This window comes from Trachemys scripta, chromosome 2 (assembly GCF_013100865.1).
Source record: "Trachemys scripta elegans isolate TJP31775 chromosome 2, CAS_Tse_1.0, whole genome shotgun sequence".
Classification (NCBI taxonomy): domain Eukaryota; kingdom Metazoa; phylum Chordata; order Testudines; family Emydidae; genus Trachemys; species Trachemys scripta.
Window position 1 is genome coordinate 21,553,314 of NC_048299.1, and position 22,480 is coordinate 21,575,793.

At 39.0% G+C, this 22,480-nt stretch overlaps 1 protein-coding gene across 13 annotated transcripts in view; it reads left to right on the forward strand.

Annotated features, from left to right (window-relative positions):
- The window catches only part of ZMYND11 (zinc finger MYND-type containing 11), a 168,922-nt gene that overhangs the window by 115,844 nt on the left and 30,598 nt on the right, over positions 1-22,480 (forward strand). For 9 of the 13 annotated variants that reach the window (XM_034760026.1, XM_034760027.1, XM_034760029.1 and 6 more), the window contains exons 3-5: positions 2,279-2,438; positions 13,664-13,708; positions 16,541-16,702. In XM_034760026.1, coding sequence (XP_034615917.1) covers positions 2,279-2,438; positions 13,664-13,708; positions 16,541-16,702 — 367 coding nt within the window. The remainder of the gene's footprint in view (positions 1-2,278; positions 2,439-13,663; positions 13,709-16,540; positions 16,703-22,480) is intronic. The other 4 variants (XM_034760034.1, XM_034760035.1, XM_034760037.1 and 1 more) reach the window with 2 other exon arrangements.

The window sequence follows — 22,480 nt, forward strand, 5'->3', positions numbered from 1 at the left end:
AGTCCTCTGAGCTCTTTAAGTTTGATTACCCTGTAAGGTTAATTTCCATACTGATTTTACAGAGATGATTTTTACCTTTTTCTTTAATTAAAAACCTTCTTTTTAAGAACCTGATTGATTTTTCCTTCTTTTTAAGATCCAAGGGGTTTGGATCTTGATTCACCAGGAGTTGGTGGGAGGAAGGAGGGGAATGGTTAATTTCCCCTTGTTTTAAGATCCAAGGGGTTTGGATCTGTTTTCACCAGGGAATGGGTGAAGGTTTTTCAAGGCTTCCCAGGAAGGGAATCCATTGAAATGGTGGCAGCCGAACCAGAGCTAAGCTGGTAGTTAAGCTTAGAAGTTTTTCATGCAGGCCCCTACATTTGTACCCTAAAGTTCAAAGTGGGGATCCAGCCTTGACAGTCAGAAGTGGGTTGCAGTGCAGTGAAGTTTGAGAACCCCTGGGCTAGACACTGTACAAACAATCTCTGCCCCGAAGAGCTTTCAGCCTAACAAAATACACATGACAGCTGGATGAGACAAACAAGCAGACTGGGGAAACAAAAATAATTGGATGTGCACAGTTCTTAGTCAACTCGAATACTGTAGATTCTATGACAGAATTGGAGCTGCTCCGTAATAATTTATGAATACTGTATATTGACCTAGTTATTGGAATGGTCACTGTAAGAATATTAGAGACAAGGTAAGTGAAGTAATATCTTTTATTGGTCCAAGAGACTGAGACACAGGGACACTGGGCTATCTGACGAAGTTAGGCCTGCCTAGATTACCATCAGGGATGGTAAGGCAGACATGCATGTCAACTATTTTAAAATTCTTTTTCTCTAAGTACTTTGTTCCCACAGTTTAAAATAAACAATAATTTTGTGTTGAGGACTGTTTTGTCACAAATTCACACTGGTCACACATTCCTAAAGGGAAGAACTCACTCTGACCTGCTCGGTAACCACAACTGACGGACTGGATACTATAGCCCAGAGTTTGGTCTAAGAGTGGGAAAACTACGGAACTGCATCACAGGCTAGTTGAAGGCACCTTATGGGGTGCACTCAGAGAGACCAGAAAGGGAACAGAAGTGTAGCTAACCTTGTAACTGACAGATACATAGCTAGAAAAATACAGACACAAAACAGATATTTGCCACTGATTACAGCTCAGGCCCTCCACAATTCAATCATTCATTTAACTGCTGCTCGCTTCTTATTCTACACACAGACCAGAAACAGCAGTGGCTCAGAAACATCATTTTGGACAGTGGTTCTCAAACTTTTGTACTGGTGACCCCTTTCACATAGCAAGGAGTGCGACCCCCCCCATATAAATTAAAAATATGTTTTTATATATTTAACACCATTATAAATGCTGAAGGCAAAGTAGGGTTTGGGGTGAAGGTTGACAGCTCGCGACCCCCCCATGTAATAACCTCCTGGCCCCCTGAGGGGTACCGCCCTCCAGTTTGAGAACCCCTGATTTTGAACCTTTGTGGGTTTTTTTCATAAAACTAATAATGTTCTTGCACTGCATTTGTTGTGAATGGAGAACCATTTACTTTATTTCAAGTTAACTTTTTTTTGCCTGGGAATAACAGATTACACTTGGGCAAACATTTCATATCAAATCTAACTAGCATTTCTTTTGTCTGCAGATGACTTAATTGCCTCATAGCCTATTGTACATTCTTTGCGCTTGTTACTTGAGAGCAGCCATTCCAAGTTGGCAGCCTCAAGCACAAGAAAGAGACAAGTTATTACCATAACTGGGGGAAGCTCTTGGGGTTTCGTTCGGTGCATGAATTTCATTGTTTGTGATTGTCTTGTCTCCTTCAGATTAATTAATGCACTATGTTATATACCTAGTCTCACTCTGTACTATGGTCTGTATGAGTAAAATTGTTGAGTTTCAGAGTGTGTAAAGCACTATGCTCTCTCAGATTGGGACTGAAGGTAGAGAGTTCGTCCTGTATCTAAAAGTACCAGTTGCTGGTTAGTGGTCAGCTTTGAGAATCTTCTTGGAAAATCCCTCTGCAATACCACTACACTCAGACTCCTCTAAGCACTTACACAGTGGAGAACCTACTAGGGAAACAACCTGAGTTTGGAAAGAAGTGTAACATTGCACAAGTTAAAAAAGACAAGCAAACAAACTTGGCAACTGCTATGATAATAAATCAGTTAATAAAATGTATATTTCTTTACTCCCAACTGTAAAAAAGGGATTGGCAACATTTAGATTTAAAGACTATTACTTAAGGACTTCTTTTGTGCTTTGTGTGCAGGTATATGTCTCGAGTCCATGGTATGCATCCAAAAGAGACCACACGTCAGTTGAGCTTAGCAGTGAAGGATGGTCTTATTGTTGAAACCCTGACTGTGGGATGTAAGGGATCAAAAGCTGGTATTGAACAAGAAGGATACTGGTTGCCAGGAGATGAGATTGTGAGTATAATATCTAGAAGAAATTAAATCATGTTTCCTGGTATGTTGACATGGAGCCTATTTGAATTTCCATTAACAGTTATTTATAGATGATCTATTGATGTCACTTGTGAACAATGAAATAATGTTTCACAAGCACAGTTTTACTGTTTAAATATTGCACTGAAAAAAAAAATTTTTTTTTAAGTCCTCCCTGTTCCATAGAAATCCTGCCTTGTAGGGCTCTGCATCTGCTGCCATGGAACACTGTCTATGGCTTTAGACAGGTTTGCTCATTTACTCCTCTCTGTGACATAACTTCACCTCTCCTATGGTCATATGTGGAGATTTTCAACACAAACCTTACTGGTGTCACTTTGACTCCTCTGACATCTTCAGAGATCCAGAATGATCCTTAAAGGAATATATCTTTTTAAAAGATGGTATTTTAAAAGGAGAGTGTTGATTTGAGGGTGTTTGAATCTGAGGGGAAAAAATTAACTCTTTTGGGGGAAAAATTGTATTTATATACCCCCAAGCCAACCCCCAAAATAATACAACAATAACAAAATCTGTGTTATACCAGATGCCTGGAAACAGTCTGGAAATCTATCGTGGTATACTTTAGCTATAAGCCTCCAAAAATGGCTCAGGAAATGTATACAGTGACTAAATCTTATTAATCAGGTTGAAAGAGTAGCTTGGCTGTTCATAATATTTCTAAATTCCTGCCTAAAAAATTGCTGTGTTTTTAAAGAGAGGATGGTAAATATGTAGGTGCAAAATGTGAGATACATGCTGTTGTTAACTGTTACTCTGAATACCTTTCTTTTTATTTATTAGCAATGAAGTAGCTTTAAAAAATATCAAAAGTCTCACAATGGCCACTGTCTTCATGGTTCATTCAAACAATTCTGGTACTTCTGCTACTTCAGTAGCAACAACTAATTAACAAAAACTGGACCCAATCATGCAAGCCCCCTCATGCAAACTCATAACAGGTCATTGGAGTTTCATACAAATGCTCTATCTTCACTGCAGAGTTAAGGCAAGTTATCTACACTTGAGTTAGTCAAATGAGAGTGGCCACCCTGCAAAATAACACTGGAACTGCCCAGAGTGATTGAATTAGCAGCACAGAGTGTTTGTGTTTACAGCTGATGGGTTGTGCTAACTCCAGCTGTAGCTTATATCTCCTGACAGGTCAGCCAACCTGAGTTAAGGGTTTTGTGTGTGGATGGGAATTGAATTAAGGGCAACAATCAAGTTAACTCAGCAGTAAAGATAAGCCCTACAGAGGGCTTGTAGAAGCTATGTTGGCATGAAATGGAGCTACTGTATATATGTTGGAAGAATTATATAAAACAGAGCCATATTTGATACAAACAGAGCCATATTGATTTCTGTTCCAGACAAACAGAAATGTCTTAGCTGCAGAACCTGTAAATGGCTTAACATGCTAAACTCCGCTGACCTCACTAGAAACTGAGGGCAATCAGGCCTTGCAGTATCAGGTTGTAAAAGTATGTCTGCACTGTGATAGACTCACAGCACAGCTGCAGCTGTCCCAGTCAGTTGAGTCAGGCTCATGGGGCTTGGATTGTGGGGTGCTAAAATTGCAGGGTAGACATTTGGGCTTGGTCTGGAGCCCGGGCTCTGAGACCCTTCCCCCTCGCGGAGTCGTAGAGCCCAGACTCCAGACAGAGCCCAAACATCTATACTGCAGTTTTATAGCTTCACAGCCCAATCCCTGCGAGCGTAAGTCAGCTAACCCAAGCTCTGAGACTTGGTGCCATGGGCTTTTTATTGCGGTGTAAACCTATCCTTAGAAACTGATGGAAAACTTGTTGAAGTCAGTATGCATCACACCCAGTCAGTAAAGAAAAATTGTTTCAAGGGGTTAACATAGAAAACTCACTCCCAGATATAAAAAATTGCTTTATATGTCGTTTTAGCCGTTCCATTTTACAAACTTTAGGCCTATATTTAGACACCTAAATCTATACGAAAGCACAAATAAATGTTCTGAGCTTCAGAGATGCTAAGCACCCACATCTCCCTCTTATATAGGTGCCAAATCTTGGATAGATGTGCCTAACCTGAGGCAACCAGTTTAGAGCATGTTGGCCTTAGTGCATAATGTGGAGTGATCACTTTTCAAGTTAAAAATAAGAAGAAGAAGAAGAAGAAAACAAATCATACAGATTATGTAACAGCTACTATGCATGGACAAAAGGTTTTGTTTGATAACCTACAGTATTAGTTTGCTTATCTGTAGCAACCTAATTGCTCTAGGGGTTATGTCAATGATTGGGTTATTCTGTGAAAGGGTTAAATTCTATCATACAGTGCTTAAAGGTTCTATCATAGATCAGTGGTTCACAGCTTCAAGGGTACTCTCTGAAGTTTTATGAAGCTGTGTTAATATAACACTTTAAGCAAACTTCAGTGCATTTAGAAACACTATGCAAAGACCCGAAATAGAACTGCCAAGATGCATGGAGGGGTTGTGGTTATGGGGAGGCTCTTGCTTCGCAGGTGACCTTTTTGTGGTAATGTTTAAAAAAAGAAATAAAAATAACTTTTATTAAAATGGCACTAGTGTTCTGAAAAACTGACAAGAACAAGGAAATTCAGATTTAAACATCAATGAAAAATGTTCTCTCTCGCATATATAAATTTATTTAAGATCCCAAATCAATAACAAAGCATGACTCAGTGGACAACATTTCTAAAAGTTGGTACCTACAACAAATTCATCATGTGAAAGGGGTAATTGCACTTGTAATGCCTTGGTATGTCCAATTACCCATTTTGCTTGCTTGCTGGGCATCGACACAAATGGTATGGATCTAACATAGCAGCTTTTTCAAAATGCATCCTCATATTACACATAAATACAGTTGTAAACAAAATAGTTGATAATCATTTCCTCATTTACTTATTTGCCAGGATCTTAGTTCAGAATTCTGCATTTCCTGCATTCTGCATTACTGCTACAGTTGATGGCACTAATGCCTAACTGAGTGTAGCACCTTGCCTTGTTTTAGGCACCAGTGTTGTCATCACCTTTTGCAGAAGAAATGTGGAACTCTGAACTCAGGTAATAGTAGTTTACAGTTCACCACTAAAACATTATTTCTATTCTTAACACAAGTGCCGGGTAAGTAATATCATGTACTCTTCTCAGTCCTAGCCACAACAGGCAGTGGTAAGAATAGCAGTAACACATAATATACATATAATAATACTTTCCTACATCACAGTGGTGTTGAGGATTATTTAGTTAAAAGGCTCTGAAGTCCCCAAATGAAAAGTGCTATATAAATGCAAAGTAAGCACATTATTTGTTATTAACAAGACTGAGTTTTCTTGCTTTTGTTGATTTAGGAAACATTTTGACATTAGTTTAAATCCTTAATGATAGTAGTTCCAGTGATTTGGTTACTGTCAATGGATAACACAATATGGAAACACAATTCTTGGCCGAAAAAATTAACGATCAAATGTTAATTTAGTTAGGTAGTGTATTTTGTTCGTTCATATCCTGAAAAGATAGTGGTCTGGATCATCCCTGATGTATCGCAGTGAAGTCAATGGAATTACACTAGAAATACATTTTGCTCTGTGATTCTAGATAAGGTTCTTAAAGATGATGTGCCACGCTTATTAAAAAGCCACACTCCTTTTACTGAAGATTTAAAGCAGTTAGTAAAAGTCATACACATTTTGTGAATTTTCTACAAATGGTTTTCATAGAGCCTATTCTTAATGCTTTAAATGTTAACTCTTTTCTACAGGGTTAACGAGTCTTAAGACCAAATTGGCCCATAGAGAGGGATTCTCTGTTAAAAAATAAATTTACGTGTATTCATAAAGCCAAACAATACTATTCTTACCTTAAAATGGAGATGTGTTATTGGAAAAGGTCTGGTTTGTGCACTTGCCTGGCAACTGCAGCTCAGTTCACACCACTACAGTGGTTTGAAGTTGTTGTGTAGTGGCCAGATTCTCTGGTGGCGTTACTAGGGGAGACCCAACAACGGATTGTAGTGCTTTGTGCCATTTCACTGCTGTGCAGACAGTGGAAGCAGGAAGAAGGCAATGTTCTTGAAATGTCACTCTTTTTTTATACTGGAGACTGGCTGGCTGATTGGGATCAGTTAATTGCTGCCTCCAGCAGATGGAGACAGCTCTCTTGGCTGGCTAAGCCTGTTTTTTCTGGTCCTCTTTTCTCAGAAATTGATACCTGCAAGAGTGACATGGCAAGAAATCATTTTGTCCTTTTCAGCCCTCTCTCCATACCTCCAGACCACTTCCCCTTACACCTTTTCCTTCTTGTCACTGTGTGTTAGTTTAGTGGAGAGTGCTTTTGTGGGGGAGGCAGGTCGCTAGCCATAGTGTTTCAAGCATATAATAGGAAACTGATATGAGAGTAGTTCCAGTGATAGTAGTTCCACGAGATTTTCCTCATGCATCCAGTCTTGCTAACTCACTTCTAGGCTTTTCTGACATTTGCAATAATTATTGAAATCCTATATTTGTATCTGGAAAATAATGTTACTTATTCAAAGCGACTTCAGATAACTTTCAGTCTCAAGTAAGCCGGCACAAAATCAATTTCTTTAATCTCCCTCTGCTTTCTTTACCATCACTTTAACAGCTGCTATGACCAATTGCTGTAGCATTGTCAAAAGCCCTGAGATTTTCAAGGCAATTCTGAGAGTCTGAGGTAACCCACAAAAGACTGATCATTAGGCCAAATGCGTGAGGCTAAGGTAGTATGATTTCTTGCCATGTCACACTTGCAGGGATCAATTTCTGAGAAAAGAGGACTCTAGTTCTGACCTGTTTTAAATGGCCTTGGATGAAGCAGAGACCATCCTACTTGCCAAGCCTATAGGAACTGCTTCAAGTTTTCGCAGTGAGCCAGCACTGGCAGTTCAGGCCTTCCTGTTGGACTGGCTATAACAGCCTGCACCTCCACTAATGTGCAAGTAATTCGTGTTACTGCTCTCTACAGAACGGGGCAGAATGGGATTGAGCCTGTTGTTCAGCAGGATGCAGTCTTCTTTAGACTCTCTTTCCTGATGCTAGATTGTAACTAGACTTCCCTCCACTTTGGGGCCAAGTTTAGTTCTCAGCTAAGAACAATTGTCCTTTTGGAGCTTAAATAGAGAATGTGAAAGCATAAGCCAACTCTTTGATTCAGGCAACCTTGGTTGCAGCATGGGTGTGCTTTCAGTTGCATGTGCCTCACTACCTTACTGACATGTCTAGAACTATTACTGTAGGCATGTTCTTATTCTTATTTTGGCTTCTTAGCCATTGGTCTGACTGGATGGTGGCCACGCGGGACAGGATCTTTTCTGGGGAGGGCCCACTTAGGGTACAGTGTGTCACATGGCTGCTATCTGGTGGGGGTTGAAAGGAATTTCCTGTTTTGTCTAAGCCATCTCTGTTCTCTGGAATCTGAAGTCTTGGGTGGGACTAGCTGATTTGAAGCCAGATCTAGTCATGGAAATGGTGTCTGCAGCAGTCAATTTGTGGTGGAAACTTTCCATATGGCCTCCTAGTTAAATGGGAAAGTAGAGATGTTCTTCATATTTGGTGACTTGGTAACTTGAAGTGTGGATGCACTCACTCACTTTTGGAACCTCAACTTAGCACGTATCTTTCACCTCCTTCCCCTGATTGGCAAAGCCTTTCGGAAAATTATGAAGTTCAGGCCAAGCGTCAAGTCAAGTTCAAGCCAAGAGGTCTAGGCTTCTGGAGCTGTTGAATCTCACTCTAGATCACTCTCTGTCTTTCCATCATGTAAGACCTTCTGACTCAATTTATTAGAGGGATCTCAGCCACATATGTCTAGTGTATCTGAAGAGAAAGAGATTTCCCAAGTAGGTGATTTCATGCTGTTGCAAATGCTGAACCCGGAGCATTTTCATGGACCTGTGTCGGGACAGGAAGTTAAATCCTTTTAGATGTGACATTCCTGACTTTACATGCCTTTGAGGATGGGCTGGTTAAAGGCTTGAACACCAGCTCCCAGAATATCCAAGCATCAGTCATTTTGGCCTTAAGAAGCATGGTAGAACTCTGTGAATTCCTACCTGATGGGTGAGATATTTTAGAATTGCTGATACACTAAAGCCAAGACCCACTCCCTTTTAGGCATGCAGGACCTTAGCATGGAGCTAACCACATACACAAGTGCTCCTTCTGAACCCATGAGAGGGGTCTCAAGGAAAGCCTTCAGCATTAAAACTGCCTTTCCAGGGGCCATCCATGCTTCCAGTAAAGTGGGGGAATATAGAGACCTCCTGTGCAGGGATCCTCATCACGATATAGTACAGTAAAAAGAAAGCCGATTCTCCATTTCCTTTCCAGATTATTTCCCCTTTCCATTTGGTTCAAGAGCATTTCATTTCCTTATTGTTCCCATTCCCACAACACTGGAAAGAAAGTGCTTGCACACAATCACAACAGCCTCTAATGTTTCAGTGCCATGTTGGATTTGAGACTGTGTGAAGGAAGCACACACTGCTGGGAAGTTCTTCCTTCTATCATGAATAATTCTAGAACATCCATCTCTACCCCTTCAGCTAAAAGAGGAGGTGTTTTCTCTATAAAACTGTGTAAGACATCTCCTTGAGTATTTTACTGCTTTTCTGAGCTTTGGAAACTCTGCTTTTAGTAGGTCAATCCTGCATGTTGTAATTTGTTAGTGTCTCATTTCTTCTTGAAAATTGGTACCCACTCTGTCTGTCTTGGAGTTGGAGTCTGGTGTTGGAGTTCTCATATCCCATGGGTTGTCTGTGCTGGTTTGAGGGACTTTGGGAAATGATAGTTACGTGTTGATTTGAGAATAGATTTTTCAAACTGGTGCATAAGGGTGTAACCAGGTGACTTTGGATGACATTAATGACTGTTACATGGCTCTGCCATTTATGTACTTGTTCTGAAAATGAGCATCTTGGTTTCTTCCTTTTCCTCTGTGCCAGTCCAGATACCTTACTCAGTTTTTACTATGTTTGTGGAGCTGTGACTCCATACATTTCTGGGAGTGATGTATCTTATGCTAGAGGTTGGGTGAAACCTTACTGAAGCTGGTGGATATAGCAGCTATCCTTGATTCAGGATAAATATAAAAAGTCGGGCTGTCGATCATTTGCAATTAACTCAAAAAATTAATCACAGCTTTAATCGCACTGTTAAACAATAAAATACCAATTGAAATTTATTAAATATTTTGGATGTTTTTCTACATTTTCAAATATATCAATTTCAGCTACAACACAGAATACAAAGTGTACAGTGCTCACTTTATATTATTTTTATTACAAATATTTGCACTGTAAAAATGATAAAAAGATAGTATTTTTCAATTCACCTCATACAAGCACTGTAGTACAATCTCTTTATCGTGAAAGTGCAACTTACAAATGTATGTATATTTTTTGTTACATAACTGCACTCAAAAACAAAACAATGTAAAACGTTAGAGCCTACAAGTCCACTCAGTCCTAATTCTTGTTCAGCTAATCGCTAAGACAAATAAGTTTGTTTACATTTATGGGAGATAATGCTGCCCGCTTCTTATTTACAGTATCACCTGAAAGTGAGAATAGGTATTCGCATGGCACTTCTGTAGCCAGCATTGCAAGGTATTTACATGCCAGGTATGCTAAATATTCATAATCCCCTTCATGCCTTTGCCACCATTCCGGAGGACATGCTTCCATGCTGATGATGTGCGTTAAAAAAATAATGTGTTAATTAAATTTGTGACTGAACTCCTTGGGGGAGAATTGTATGTCTCCTGCTCTGTGTTACCCATTTTCTGCCATATATGTCATGTTATAGCAGTCTTGGATGATGACCCAGCATGTTGTTCGTTTTAACAACACTTTCACTGCAGATTTGACAAAATGCAAAGAAGGTACTAATGTGAGATTTCTAAAGATAGCTACAGCACTCGACCCAAGATTTAAGAATCTGAAGTGCCTTCCAAAATCTGAGAGAGATGAGGTGTGGAGCATGCTTTCAGAAGTCTTAAAAGAGCAACATTCCGATGCAGAAACTACAGAACCCAAACCACCAAAAAAGAAAATCAACCTTCTGCTGGTGGCATCTGACTCACATGATGAAAATGAACATTCATTGGTCCGCTCTGCTTTGGATCATTATTGAGCAGAATCCATCATCAGCATGGATGCATGTCCCCTGGAATGGTGGTTGAAGTATAAAGGGACATATGAATCTTTAGTGCATCTGGCGTGTAAATATCTTGCAACGCTGGCTACAACAGTGCCATGCAAATGCCTGTTCTCACTTTCAGGTGACATTGTAAACAAGAAGCGGACAGCATTGTCTCCTGCACATGTAAACAAACTTGTTTGTCTGAGTGATTGGCTGAACAAGAAGACTGATTGGACTTGTAGGCTCTAAAATTTTACATTGTTTTATTCTTGAATGCAGTTTTTTTGTGCATAATTCTACATTTGTAAATTAAACTTTCATGGTAAAGAGATTGCACTATGGTACTTGCATTAAGTGAATTGAAAAATACTATTTTTTTTTAATTTTACAGTGCAAATATTTATAATAAAAATAAATATAAAGTGAACACTGTATACTTTGTATTCAGTGTTGAAATTGAAATCAATATATTTGAAAATGTGGAAAACATCCAAAAATATTTAAATAAATGGGTATTCTATTATTGTTCAACAGTGCGATTAATCGCGATTATTTTTTTAATCGCTTGACAGCCCTAATAAAAAGCAATTAAACTCCTTTATGAAGTAGATAGCTTGAACAATAGGAACTACCACCCAAAACTCAGGCCACATGCAAGACCAGTCAGGAATCTGAACTATGTGGATGGAGTAGGGGCTGAATGGGTGTTGTTTGAGGGAGCTGTGTGTATGAGGGAAAGCAGCAGAAACACCATAGAAGCACACAAAGAAGGCAGCAAGGAATCTCCAGAGACAGCTAGAGAAGCACTTGTAGCATGATCTCAAAGAAAAGCCAAGGGAGAGAGCTTTTGGGTAGAGTGCTGGCTGGAAAGACGCTTAGACCTGCAAGCAAAGAAACTGTCTCCTCTTGTTTGATTCCTACTGTGTTTAGGGAAACAGACCTTCTTTTTAAATAAACAGGATTGTATCAAAGAAATACCTGACTCCATCATCAATTTCTCTTCATAATGGAAACAGTCAGCAAGACCCCTCAGTTTTACTAACTGCTTGGGTCAAAAGGGGTAGCAATAATTTGTATGGCTTGGGAAATCTATACCAGAGCAGGATCAACCAGCAGGGTCCCTTTCTAGGGAAGTTTCATCATTAGAGCTTTGTTTCCCCCCTCCCCTCATTCCATTTGCTGATTGAATCACTTATACCTGTTGTCTGAACTAACATTAAAGGACTTGGGGAAATCAAATTAACAGGTAAGCAATTACCAATGTTAATAAAATATACTGGTTATGTAAAGGAGAGGTGACCCCTTTTGATAAAATCTCTACAGAATGGGGTAACCACACATTTATTTTGTTATTACAGCTTCATATAAAAGCTTAGCACGAGAGTGATTATGACTAAATACTAGTTCTGTGCCTTTTGTATTAATTCACTGTTTTGTTTTATACACTTTTTGCTGTAATTATGACTGCTATTTCTCTTCCCTCACTAATATATGGAAGTGGTCTAATAGTTACAATGGTGATGCCTGGTTACTGTTAATTTTACTGTCAATATATACTACACTTCTCCTACTTAATGGTATGTTAATTATACTGCAGACTGACACATTATCCAAATTACAGATTACCTATTTCAGTTATAACTAAGTAAATCTCCTTTAGTAATGAACAGGCATTTCTCTCCCTTGTACATTTGCCTTATAATGAACATTTTCTTCATACACTGAAATTTATTCTCACCATGACAACAAATATATACTTTATTCAATAGAAAAGTCTAAGGCATGCTGACTCACTCTGTTCCCTTGAGTTTATCTATATTTAAAATGTCAAATGTTCTGGATAGCCTGACATTTTTTGTCCCATGTTATTTTTCTGGGGTGCAGGTGTAAATTTATGTATTTGCATTAAGAAAGACACCAAAACCTATGGAAGACAGAACACATGAAAGTGAATCTACCCTTTGGTTGTCCCTTGTGCCAAATTCTGCATGTTGCTGGGATTGCCTCCCTTCAAGGTGCTGAGCACACTCAAGTCCTGTTGACTTCAGTGCAAAGTCACCTTTATGATGTAGAATTCAATTGATTTTAATATAAAATATCAATGCAAGAGAGTAACAGAACACCACACCATCCCATCCAATTCTGCATAGCATAATATAATCTTTGCCTGTTAAATACAGCCTGCAATGTAGACATTTGCTATCCTCCTAATGCATGCATCTACAAGTCAAGGAACAGCTGAATAAAATGAGCTTATGTTATGTTATATCTAAGCTATGTAATTTTACTGCCAAATCAGCTCCCTCTTGGGGGCTGTGGCCAGTCACTGGGTGCCAGTAAACTAGTGAACTTGAGCAGTGGGGCAGCTGCTGGATGGGGATTCCCTTTTTCTGTTAGTGCAATGACCCAGGAAGTTTCCCTTGCTACTCATAAGAAAAAAATATATTGGCAAATTGTGTACTTGCAGTGGAGTCTTGGTTCATTCCAAATGGCCCCCATGAATTTGTATCATCTTGTATTTCATAAGCAGATCAAAAGGACTATGAATGTTATTTGTAAAGCGACAGTACAACTGCTGCTAATACACAGTAAATAAGGCATTTCCCTAATTTGCCAAAGAATTGACACCAGTACAGTAAATTATATGATGTGACAGCCATGTTTTTCCCCATGCCCATTTGGTTTTCATATCTGAGTGCTCATTTTAGTTCCTCTAACATTTTTGGAGCTGTCAGAGGTTACATGCTGCTGGGTTTTGGGTTTTTATGTTTTGTTTTGTTTTCTGTTTTTTGTTTTTTGTTTTTTTTCCCCTAAAGTAGTATAAGTGCATGGGACAGTTTTTGGTAGCACACTAAAATGTGATGAAAATGCTAATCGATAAGGTAGTATGCAAAATTTATAGGAGGAAATGTATGCAAACAGATGGTAGAAGCGACTATATGATTTCCCCATCACCATGTTTGAATTACTTCTAGACTGTATATATCCTGATTATAAGATGGATTACAGTATAGATACCAAGATGTTTTGTTTTTTTATTTTGAAAGGCCTACAGTATGCAGCCTTTCTCCCGGACAACAGCAAAAAACAAGGTGAACAACTTTTGCACTATGTGGTCTTAAATTCTGTTATATTTTCTGTTATTTTCTGCTACATTTCTCTTTCATTAGGATAGTTTAGATTACTGCATCTTATTTTTAGAGTTATTTTATTTATCACACCATCATCATCCTTATCACTTCCAGATCTGAGTTTAGCCAAAACTGTGTACTTATCGTTTCATTTATTTTTCTCTGTGGCACTGGAAGTGGTTACTCACGTGTTAAACTTCAAGATGTATACTTGCAATGGTGGCCCTTTAATCAGTCATTTTCGTAGTGGGTGATGACATCTGGTGGTAAACTTTGTAAATGCAGACTTAGCTATGTTTGTTCTTGGCTCTGTTTTAAGAACTTGTACCTGTTGTGACAAGAACATAGGCCATCAGACTTTATTTAAATAACTCTAGTTTCCTGCAAGGGAAATATGTTGGGGGCCAGAATCTGCTTCCATTTACTGCCATACAAACCAACTGAAGAAAATGAGGTTTCACTGCTGTTAGAGGAGAATTTATTTGTGTAACTTGACTGTTGAAGCCAATAGTGTATTTTTCACAAGGGATATTTTGCCTTTTATTTATTTGTTTTTAAAATAATGAATACTGTGCATAAAAATGAGTTTTATTTTATAAATACATGCACCTTATGTACTTCAATTAACTGAAAATACCTTCTAAAAAAGGACAAAAAGTACAGAGAGATTTGTTTTTAAAACCCTATAGTGGGAATTCAACGGTCTGCCGCTGTTTTATTTAAGGTCATACATGATTTTTGGCTTGGCCATATCCTTTTTCTTCCCAGCAAGTGTATTTGACCATGGTCATAAAACCTTGCATTCAACTGACAGTATATTTCCACATAAATGGCACATCTGGAATATACTAAAGTATTTAGTTCTTTCAATATTGTGAACTACCTAATCCTGCGGTAAAGTACCTTCCCATCAGTAGCCTCAGCAAATGGACTTGAGTCATCTTGATTTTTATTTAGGAAAATCTTTGATCAAAAGCTAATTCTCTTTCTTAGCTGGCCTTCTTGCTATGGATGAAGTTTTGCAAAGTTACATAAAGAGGAATAGTATTATAGGAAATGGAAAATGTACCCAAATTGTTGTTTCATTTTGATATCTCTTTGTTAGTGTAGTAGCAAATCAAATACTCTGAAATATATTGCTATTGTACTTTGCTGGGAAGGGCTTGGTATATAGTGAGTGTACTGTGTGTAGACATCATAACAAAAGCTAATTTATCAGAGCTGAGGTCCACAAATTCTGAAAATTAGATCCAGTGAGTAAAAAAGACAAAAGTCTTATTACATCCTGAGCTACAGATATGGGCAACATACTAATATTTTCATCCCCAAGGTTCTGAGTTCAAAGAGAATTTGATGGTTAAAAAAACTACTGTCCTGTTATTTTGGCATTAATACTATGTGTTCTGGGGTGTAGGAGACCTGGGTTTGGGATCACCATTGCGTCCAAGGTGTTTTTCTACTCAGGTGGGTCATGGAGACAATACAGTAATTCTTCAGGGACAAGGAAATGATAACTGCCACTTGCTGTATAAACATCTCCTACTCAGCAACAGTGGAGATGCTGTGTTGGAGGAGGTCACTCACATGCAAGGAATAAAGTGACAGTAGTTCCCAGGCATGGAGAAATGAAGTGAGGACTCTGGATCAGCCTTGGTCGGACTAGATGTGGTGAGAACATCTTTTCCAACAGTTGATGGGCAATACTAGCACCACCTCCACAAGATGAGGGTAAAAATCATTTGGTCAGAGTTAATCAGAGTAATTCTTTCAAAGAAATGAAAATCAATTGAAAAGTGCAGTATTTGCCATTGAAAGGAATCAGAGTGATATCTGAGCTTTGGAAGTTATTTTCTGTTTTGAGTATAGGGGAAACTGCATTTCAGATAACATTGGCAAATGTAAACATTTAATGGGGACCACTAGACATTCTGTCTATTTTAGTATTGTAGACTCCTGGGGCTAAATTCTGGCTCCAGTCATATGCATGCTCCTCTCATTGACGTCAGTGAGGATTACACACATGTATCAGAGGTCAGAATTCGGCAGTTGAGGCTACATTTTCAAGGAAGAGTGTATCAAAACAAATCTGTGTATCAGTAGAATCACATTTTTGTCTTCCAGGCAGTACTCCAGGAATAATCCTAGTAATGTCCAGCACTGCAGATAAAACTTTTTTCTTTCTGAATTTTATGGGGATGGCTCGTCAGAAATTTTTATTGAACTAATAGGTTCATCATTTTATTTATGCTTTGTAAGTCACACTTTAGAACTGAAAACTTGTCATTTCTAATAGTGTAGAAGACTTTTAGGCACCACACTTCAGTAATTTATGTTAGAAAATACACCACATCTTTGGAAAGGGAAAAGAGAACACTGATCTGCAATTTGTTAAGCTCAAATGTTTGATGGGTAGTCTAACAATTAAGTATCTTTAAAAAAAGGTTAATAGGTTATATCATACAAGACTAGAACCAAAAAAAAATATTTTTATTATGGAGATTTTTAATGTATAGTTTGGGACATAGCTCATATTTGGGTTTGTGTTACTAACCAGACATTAAAAGAAATAAAGGCTAGTATTCATATTATGTTTAAGAATAGCGTGTTACATTAATGAAGTTCTTTTAGTATATAGGTTTTTATTCCTGTTTTTTAAACACAAATGAGGTACAGTACACTTCTTTAAATGTTTATAATGTCTAACTGCTGCTGGACTTTAAGAAGTATCAATTTTGTTCTTAGTTGCTGCAGATAATGACAATATCATACCAAATTATTTTGTATTTTTTGTAGGACTGGGAAACAGAAAATCATGACTGGTATTGTTTTGAATGCCATTTGCCTGGAGAGGTGTTGATATGTGACCTGTGTTTTCGTGTGTATCATTCCAAGTGTTTGTCTGATGAGTTCAGGCTTAGAGACAGCAGTAGTCACTGGCAGTGCCCAGTTTGCAGGGTGAGTACCTATGAGCTTTAATGTGCTGATTAGAGGGTTGATATTCATTAATAGTTTCATTAAGGTGGCACAGATGGTCTGGCCAGGTTAATGGATTAAGTATTGCCTATCGAAACAATGATACATACATAGTGTACCTGTACAAAGATTCCAAAATACTGTGCATATAGATGACTACTTTTTTGAAGATCCTTTGAAGGAAGTTTGTATAACACTTAAACAGACAAATATAATGCTTCCTCACTATAAGCTTTTCTGGTATTTCTGAATGCTAATGTGGTTTTCAGCACTAAGAAGTAAATTCATTCTGTGTAAGCATCTTGCTGTGAAGTATATAATCCATACACTTCCTAGAAACTCCTTATAGGAAGGTTTCACTATTTAGACAAAACTTCTATATCTTTGATACTGCCCCTTTTGTGCCCATTAAATATTTTGAATTGCACCCTGTCCACTTCTATCAGATCCTGAGGTAGCTTCTGCTATTGTTGATAAATGATCTGTGGGAAGAGGGGATGGAAATGAAAACTATATCTTTTGGGAAAGACCAAATGAAATAGTCAGGTAGGTATTTAGGTAGATTTCATAATTCTATTTTTCCCCATTAACCTTATATGAATGCCTACCGTATACTGTGTTGGAGTGTATGTTGAAAAGTGTGTATGTATGTGTGTAATGTGTGATTCAGTTTATTATGGAAATGAGCATATAAAATACTGTTCAAGATGCTATTTATTTTATTGATAGTCGTTTTAAATATAGTGTATTTTTCTGAACCATAATTTGAATGTTTGCAGTTTAATGATCATGTTATTAAGGCTTTTACTTTATTGGAATAAAATTATACATTATAAAAATCAGAGGCATACTAGGGCAGCTTTCAAAAATATGGGATGAAATCCTGGCCCTATTGAAGTCAGGGAGAGTGTTCCCATTGGCTTCAGTGGGGCCAGGATTTCACCCACAGCCTCTACATATTACTTTTCTTTTCAAGGTTTTGTCCTTTTGAGCATGGTGGGAGGAGAGTGCACTACAGGAATGGGCAGGGATGTTGTCTACATGCCATTAGGCAAAACTAAATAGCCAAGCCATGCTATTGTTTGTTGGCACCTGGCCTTGAATTAGCCAATTGCATCCCCTTACTGTTAGTATTCCTGTTCAAGGAGTGGGGCAAAGGGCACATTCTGAGCCTTAATTAAGTGGAGGGAAAACTACATCTGAATTCTTAAAAGAGGAACTACTTGTGCAGAAAGCATTCAACATTACTATTTGCTCTGTGGCATTGGGATGCTGAAAGCAAGATTAGATTTGTTAGATGTATGTTTGGAACCAGATCTTGTACAGTGAGCCAACCCTGAGATGGTCTCTGCTGCCAGGGATGTGGGTGCCCACTCTCTTTATGCTGCAGAGAAGCTGTTGGAGGCCACATAGTTATTAGGGTTGCTTCTTTTAAAAGTGAAGCACATTTCTCTTACTTGTGACTTGACAATCATCCGGATGCTAATTGTAAAAAGCAACACTTTCTGATTCATTGAGTCAAGGCAGACTGAGAGCTGCAGGCTTCTGGAAGTGTAAGGTAACTAAGTCAGCACAAATAAGGGAGTGAAATGGAAAGAAAGGAAGCGGGAGGGAAAGATGAGTAAGAGTAATAAAAAATAAAAGCATGTTTATACTTTCCATATGAACATACAGGTGTATCCCAAAAATGGCACTTGTGTGGCATTTGCCTGTAGAGGACAATATATTCTGCATTACTTAGCATTTAATTTCACCACTCAGGGGAATGCAACCCAAAGCAATTCTACAATCCTTGGAATTTTTAAATAGATCTTTTAAATCACTATTGATGTACATAACAAACACACACATAACTCAGATAAAGTTAAAATTAGATATACTAGACAAAATCCCAAACTCTGCTCCAGACTGAGGTTGTTTTAAGTTACAACTGGGGACCAGGAGAGTACAAAGATGACTTACAGCCACTTTCTTCCCCCTCTCATCTGCTGTGATATGACCACTGTCGCATCAGAGGATCTGGTTCACTATCCAATGTATACAAATAGATGAGGCAGCCGGTTTTGAGATACATTTTACTTTAATCCTGGAATCTTGAATTCCATTAGTTTATGCTGATGATTTAAACAAACATTTACCTTGAAGAAAATATTTTGAAACTCATCCTCTCTTCCATGAGTGATGTGCACTTGTGCCTACTGGTCCATTTTTTATCTCCTTTAGAATACATTTATTGGCCTTCGTGATTCATTCATTTTCTGACCCTGAGACTTTGCAGCTCACTCACTGGCCACAGGTGACTATCAACCTCTTTCCCAAAAGACTTCCATTTCGTAGTATGAATACCACTTCCCCCCTCAACAGCACTACTTGCTTGCTTGCTTTCTGTTTAACCAGACTTGCTTCCCACCCACCACAATTCTGCAGCAGTGGACTAGTGGGTCCTCCCCAGACTCTGAAGGCAAGAGGGAGATTGAATTGCTGTCCAGTCCCACACACCTGGCCACAGGTTTGGGAGCTGTTCTGTATTTTATGGCCAATTCCAGCAGGTGACTCTCTAGTCTACTTTTATTTTAAAAGAGACAGAGAGAGAGAGAGCATCCTCAAAATCATAATAGTTTAGAGTGCCCTGGCTGATGTCAAAAGGACATAACAGAGCTATCTGTGAAAGGGCAGAGGGATTTACTTTGCATTGTCAGCAGTAAATTCAAGAAAAATATTAGCTGGGACAAAAAATATGCATGTCTAATAATATTTCACTCTAATGCCATTGCACAGAATCTTTCACATCCAAGGCTTTCACAGCTCTTTAGAAAGGAGAAGGGAAAGTGTGTTTTCAAACAGAATATACTGGATAAATAATCTAAGAACACTTCATTCTTATTAAAAGGTTTCCCATGTAATGCTGCCCAGTCTTTGGACTGTTCATCACACAGTTGCTGGGGTTTGATACTTCAGTCACCCAGTGCAGCTTTATTTTGCCCACCTGCTTGCTCCAGAAACATTTTACAAAGCACACTATCAAGGATTTTTCATAATTTTAAAATATTTTTCATTCCACAATCTTTATTACAGTTCCTTGGAAGCTTGGCTCTGAAATTTGTTTTCTTTCCATTGAGCGCTGAGCTTCTGGCCCCTTTATTTTTAAAAGACCAATATGAATATTTGGGGTAATACTGCATAGCTTTCATCATTGGTAAGAGGATACAGAATCAGGCATAGGTTCAAATACAGTCCAGGATGGTAGTGACTGGAAATTGTCATGGACTGCTGACTGATCATTGCTTTATGTTGGTGCTCTCAGCCCAGTTTCTGGTAGATAGCTGGTTTCTCTGTTATTACCTATCAAATGGATGTGAAGATCAGATAGCCTTTCACCTGTATCAAAATGGTCCCTCCAGGACATGTTAAAATCAGAATGGTGAGTCAGTGGGTGATATGGGAAGATTGCAGTAGTGTTGCTTCCTGTTGGGTGGATAAAAGGAAGAATTTCATTTTCCACTGCTGTTAGTTTGGCACCTATTAGGGGAACTAAAAATAATAATAATACCAGAAAAAGTACTGAATCATTTGTTTTGGAAAAATTGATGCATGCAAAGACTTACATGGACTTCATAAATAGAAATAAAAACAGGTCAGCTTTTGAGTGTTACCAACTGTGATCATGTCCTTTTAAGATTTTCTTAAGAAACAAAAAAAGATGGAAAGGCAGGATGGTTCAAGGCAGTAAGTAACGTGTCCCATTTTCACACCCACACACCTACCCTGGGGCGAGATTTGGCTTCATCTAGATGCTAGTGCATTCTTGTTCAGCTCATCATTATAATTTGTATCTTTCATCCAAGAGCTTTCAAACAATTATGACTTGCAGCAGCTCAGTGAAGTAGGTAAGCATCTTTATACAGGGTAATGAGCACAGAGAGGTTAAGATACTAAATACGAGGGTGATCTATATTCTATATATTCTAGTGCTCAGTAGTGTGAAGCAGTTCATGGAATATATAGAAAGATAGTGTGCTCATTGTTAACAATCTACCCATAGACATAGTATGTTGAGTGGAGGGAGTACAGTACAGAAGGTTAGAGGCACAGAAGGATGCTGGTTACAGCAGTACAATGATTCAGTTACTCAGTTTTTATTTTGTTTAATATAAAATAAGAGAGATGAAGAGCCAAAATGGAGAATATTATTGTTTCATTTATTGTGGGCATCGTGGAAGAGAAGAGTTTTCATGAGTTTAAAAGGTAACTACCAGGCTCACAGGGTATGGAAGGCATTCTCTATGTAGGGGCAGGCTCCCTATTCAGCTCCTTGTGGCTCCCTGGAAGCAGCGACATGTCCCTCCCTCAGATCCTAGCTCCGCGCACTGGCCCCGCCCCAAGCACCAGCTCCGCAGCTCCCATTGGCTGGGAACCACGGCTAATGGGAGCTGTAGGGGCAGTGCCTGCAGGTGAAGACAGCGTACACAGCTAGGAGCTGAGCAGGAGGGACATGTCGCCGCTTCCGGGGAGCCCCCCCCAAGGTAAGCGCCACTCAGAGCCCTTATCCCCTCCTGCGCCCTAGCCCTGAGCCCCCTCCCCCACACACCCAAACTCCTGCTGCTGTTGGGAGCAGGGAGGAGGGAAGTGGCCTGAGACTGCCCCAGCAGCGGCCAGTGCGGCTCCTCGGGCAGCCCCCGCACCAGCCATGCCAGCTGCTGCAGCAGTCACGGAATCCGTGATCTCCATGGCAAACTCTCAGCCTTAAGTATAATACAGAGTTAAGGGACTTGCCAAATCAGTGACGGAGCTGGAAAGAGATCTCAGGAGCCCTGACTCTCAGCCCACTGCCATGTGTACTATTTACAACAGATCTTAAATTTTCACTCCAAAGGGTCCCAAAGCATTTTCCAAATATAAACTGATTCACAGATTAAAGAGCAGCATTTTCGAAACACTCAAGTCCCATGTTTAAAAGTGACTTATAAATCATGGACACACAAGCAAGGAGCCAGGTTAGAACCTTGGTCCTTTAGCTCCCAAAGCACGTGCATCTTCTGCATGAGAACTCCTATACTAGATTCTTCCCACATACATATATATGCACTATATACATACACACTAACAAAGCCAACTATTTACAGTCTGATGGGATCACAAGGCAAGGTGGCATGGCAGCAAAATAACTTGATAAATTGGCACGACTGAGGGCCTGATCCAACTCCAAATGAAACCAGTGTAAGGATTCCCCCTGGACTTCAGGTGGGAGTTGGATCAGGCCCTGATAATCTGCTCTTGAGAAGCTTGATACTTAAACAGAAGGGCTGTTGCCAGGCAAGAAAGGGTTGCACTAGCAGAGGTGTGGGAAGGCTTATAGAGTGTACTGCCTCACTGTACTCTGCCTGGTTCTTCCAACTTCAAAAGTTCACAAATTCATATTGTTTTCTCCCCCCCAAAAAATGAGAGATTAAAAGAGCGCCGGTCTGATTCTCATTTACATTGAGACCCCTTTATACTGTGCTGTCTATGTGAAAGGGTCTTTAAAGTGGATGTGATTATAATTTACTCCTATTCCTTTGCACTGCCAGAGCAATGTAATTGAGTTTCAGTATGACTGAGAATCAGGCCCCAGATCTAACGTTATCCATCCTCTTGCTTTAAGTAGCTTGAGTTGGACTACTCTAAAAATATTTTTAGTATTTAGAAGTACTAATTTTGCATGTTACCATAAGAATATGTAATGGCTTTTTTAAATGATAGGAAGACTTTCAGTGACACATT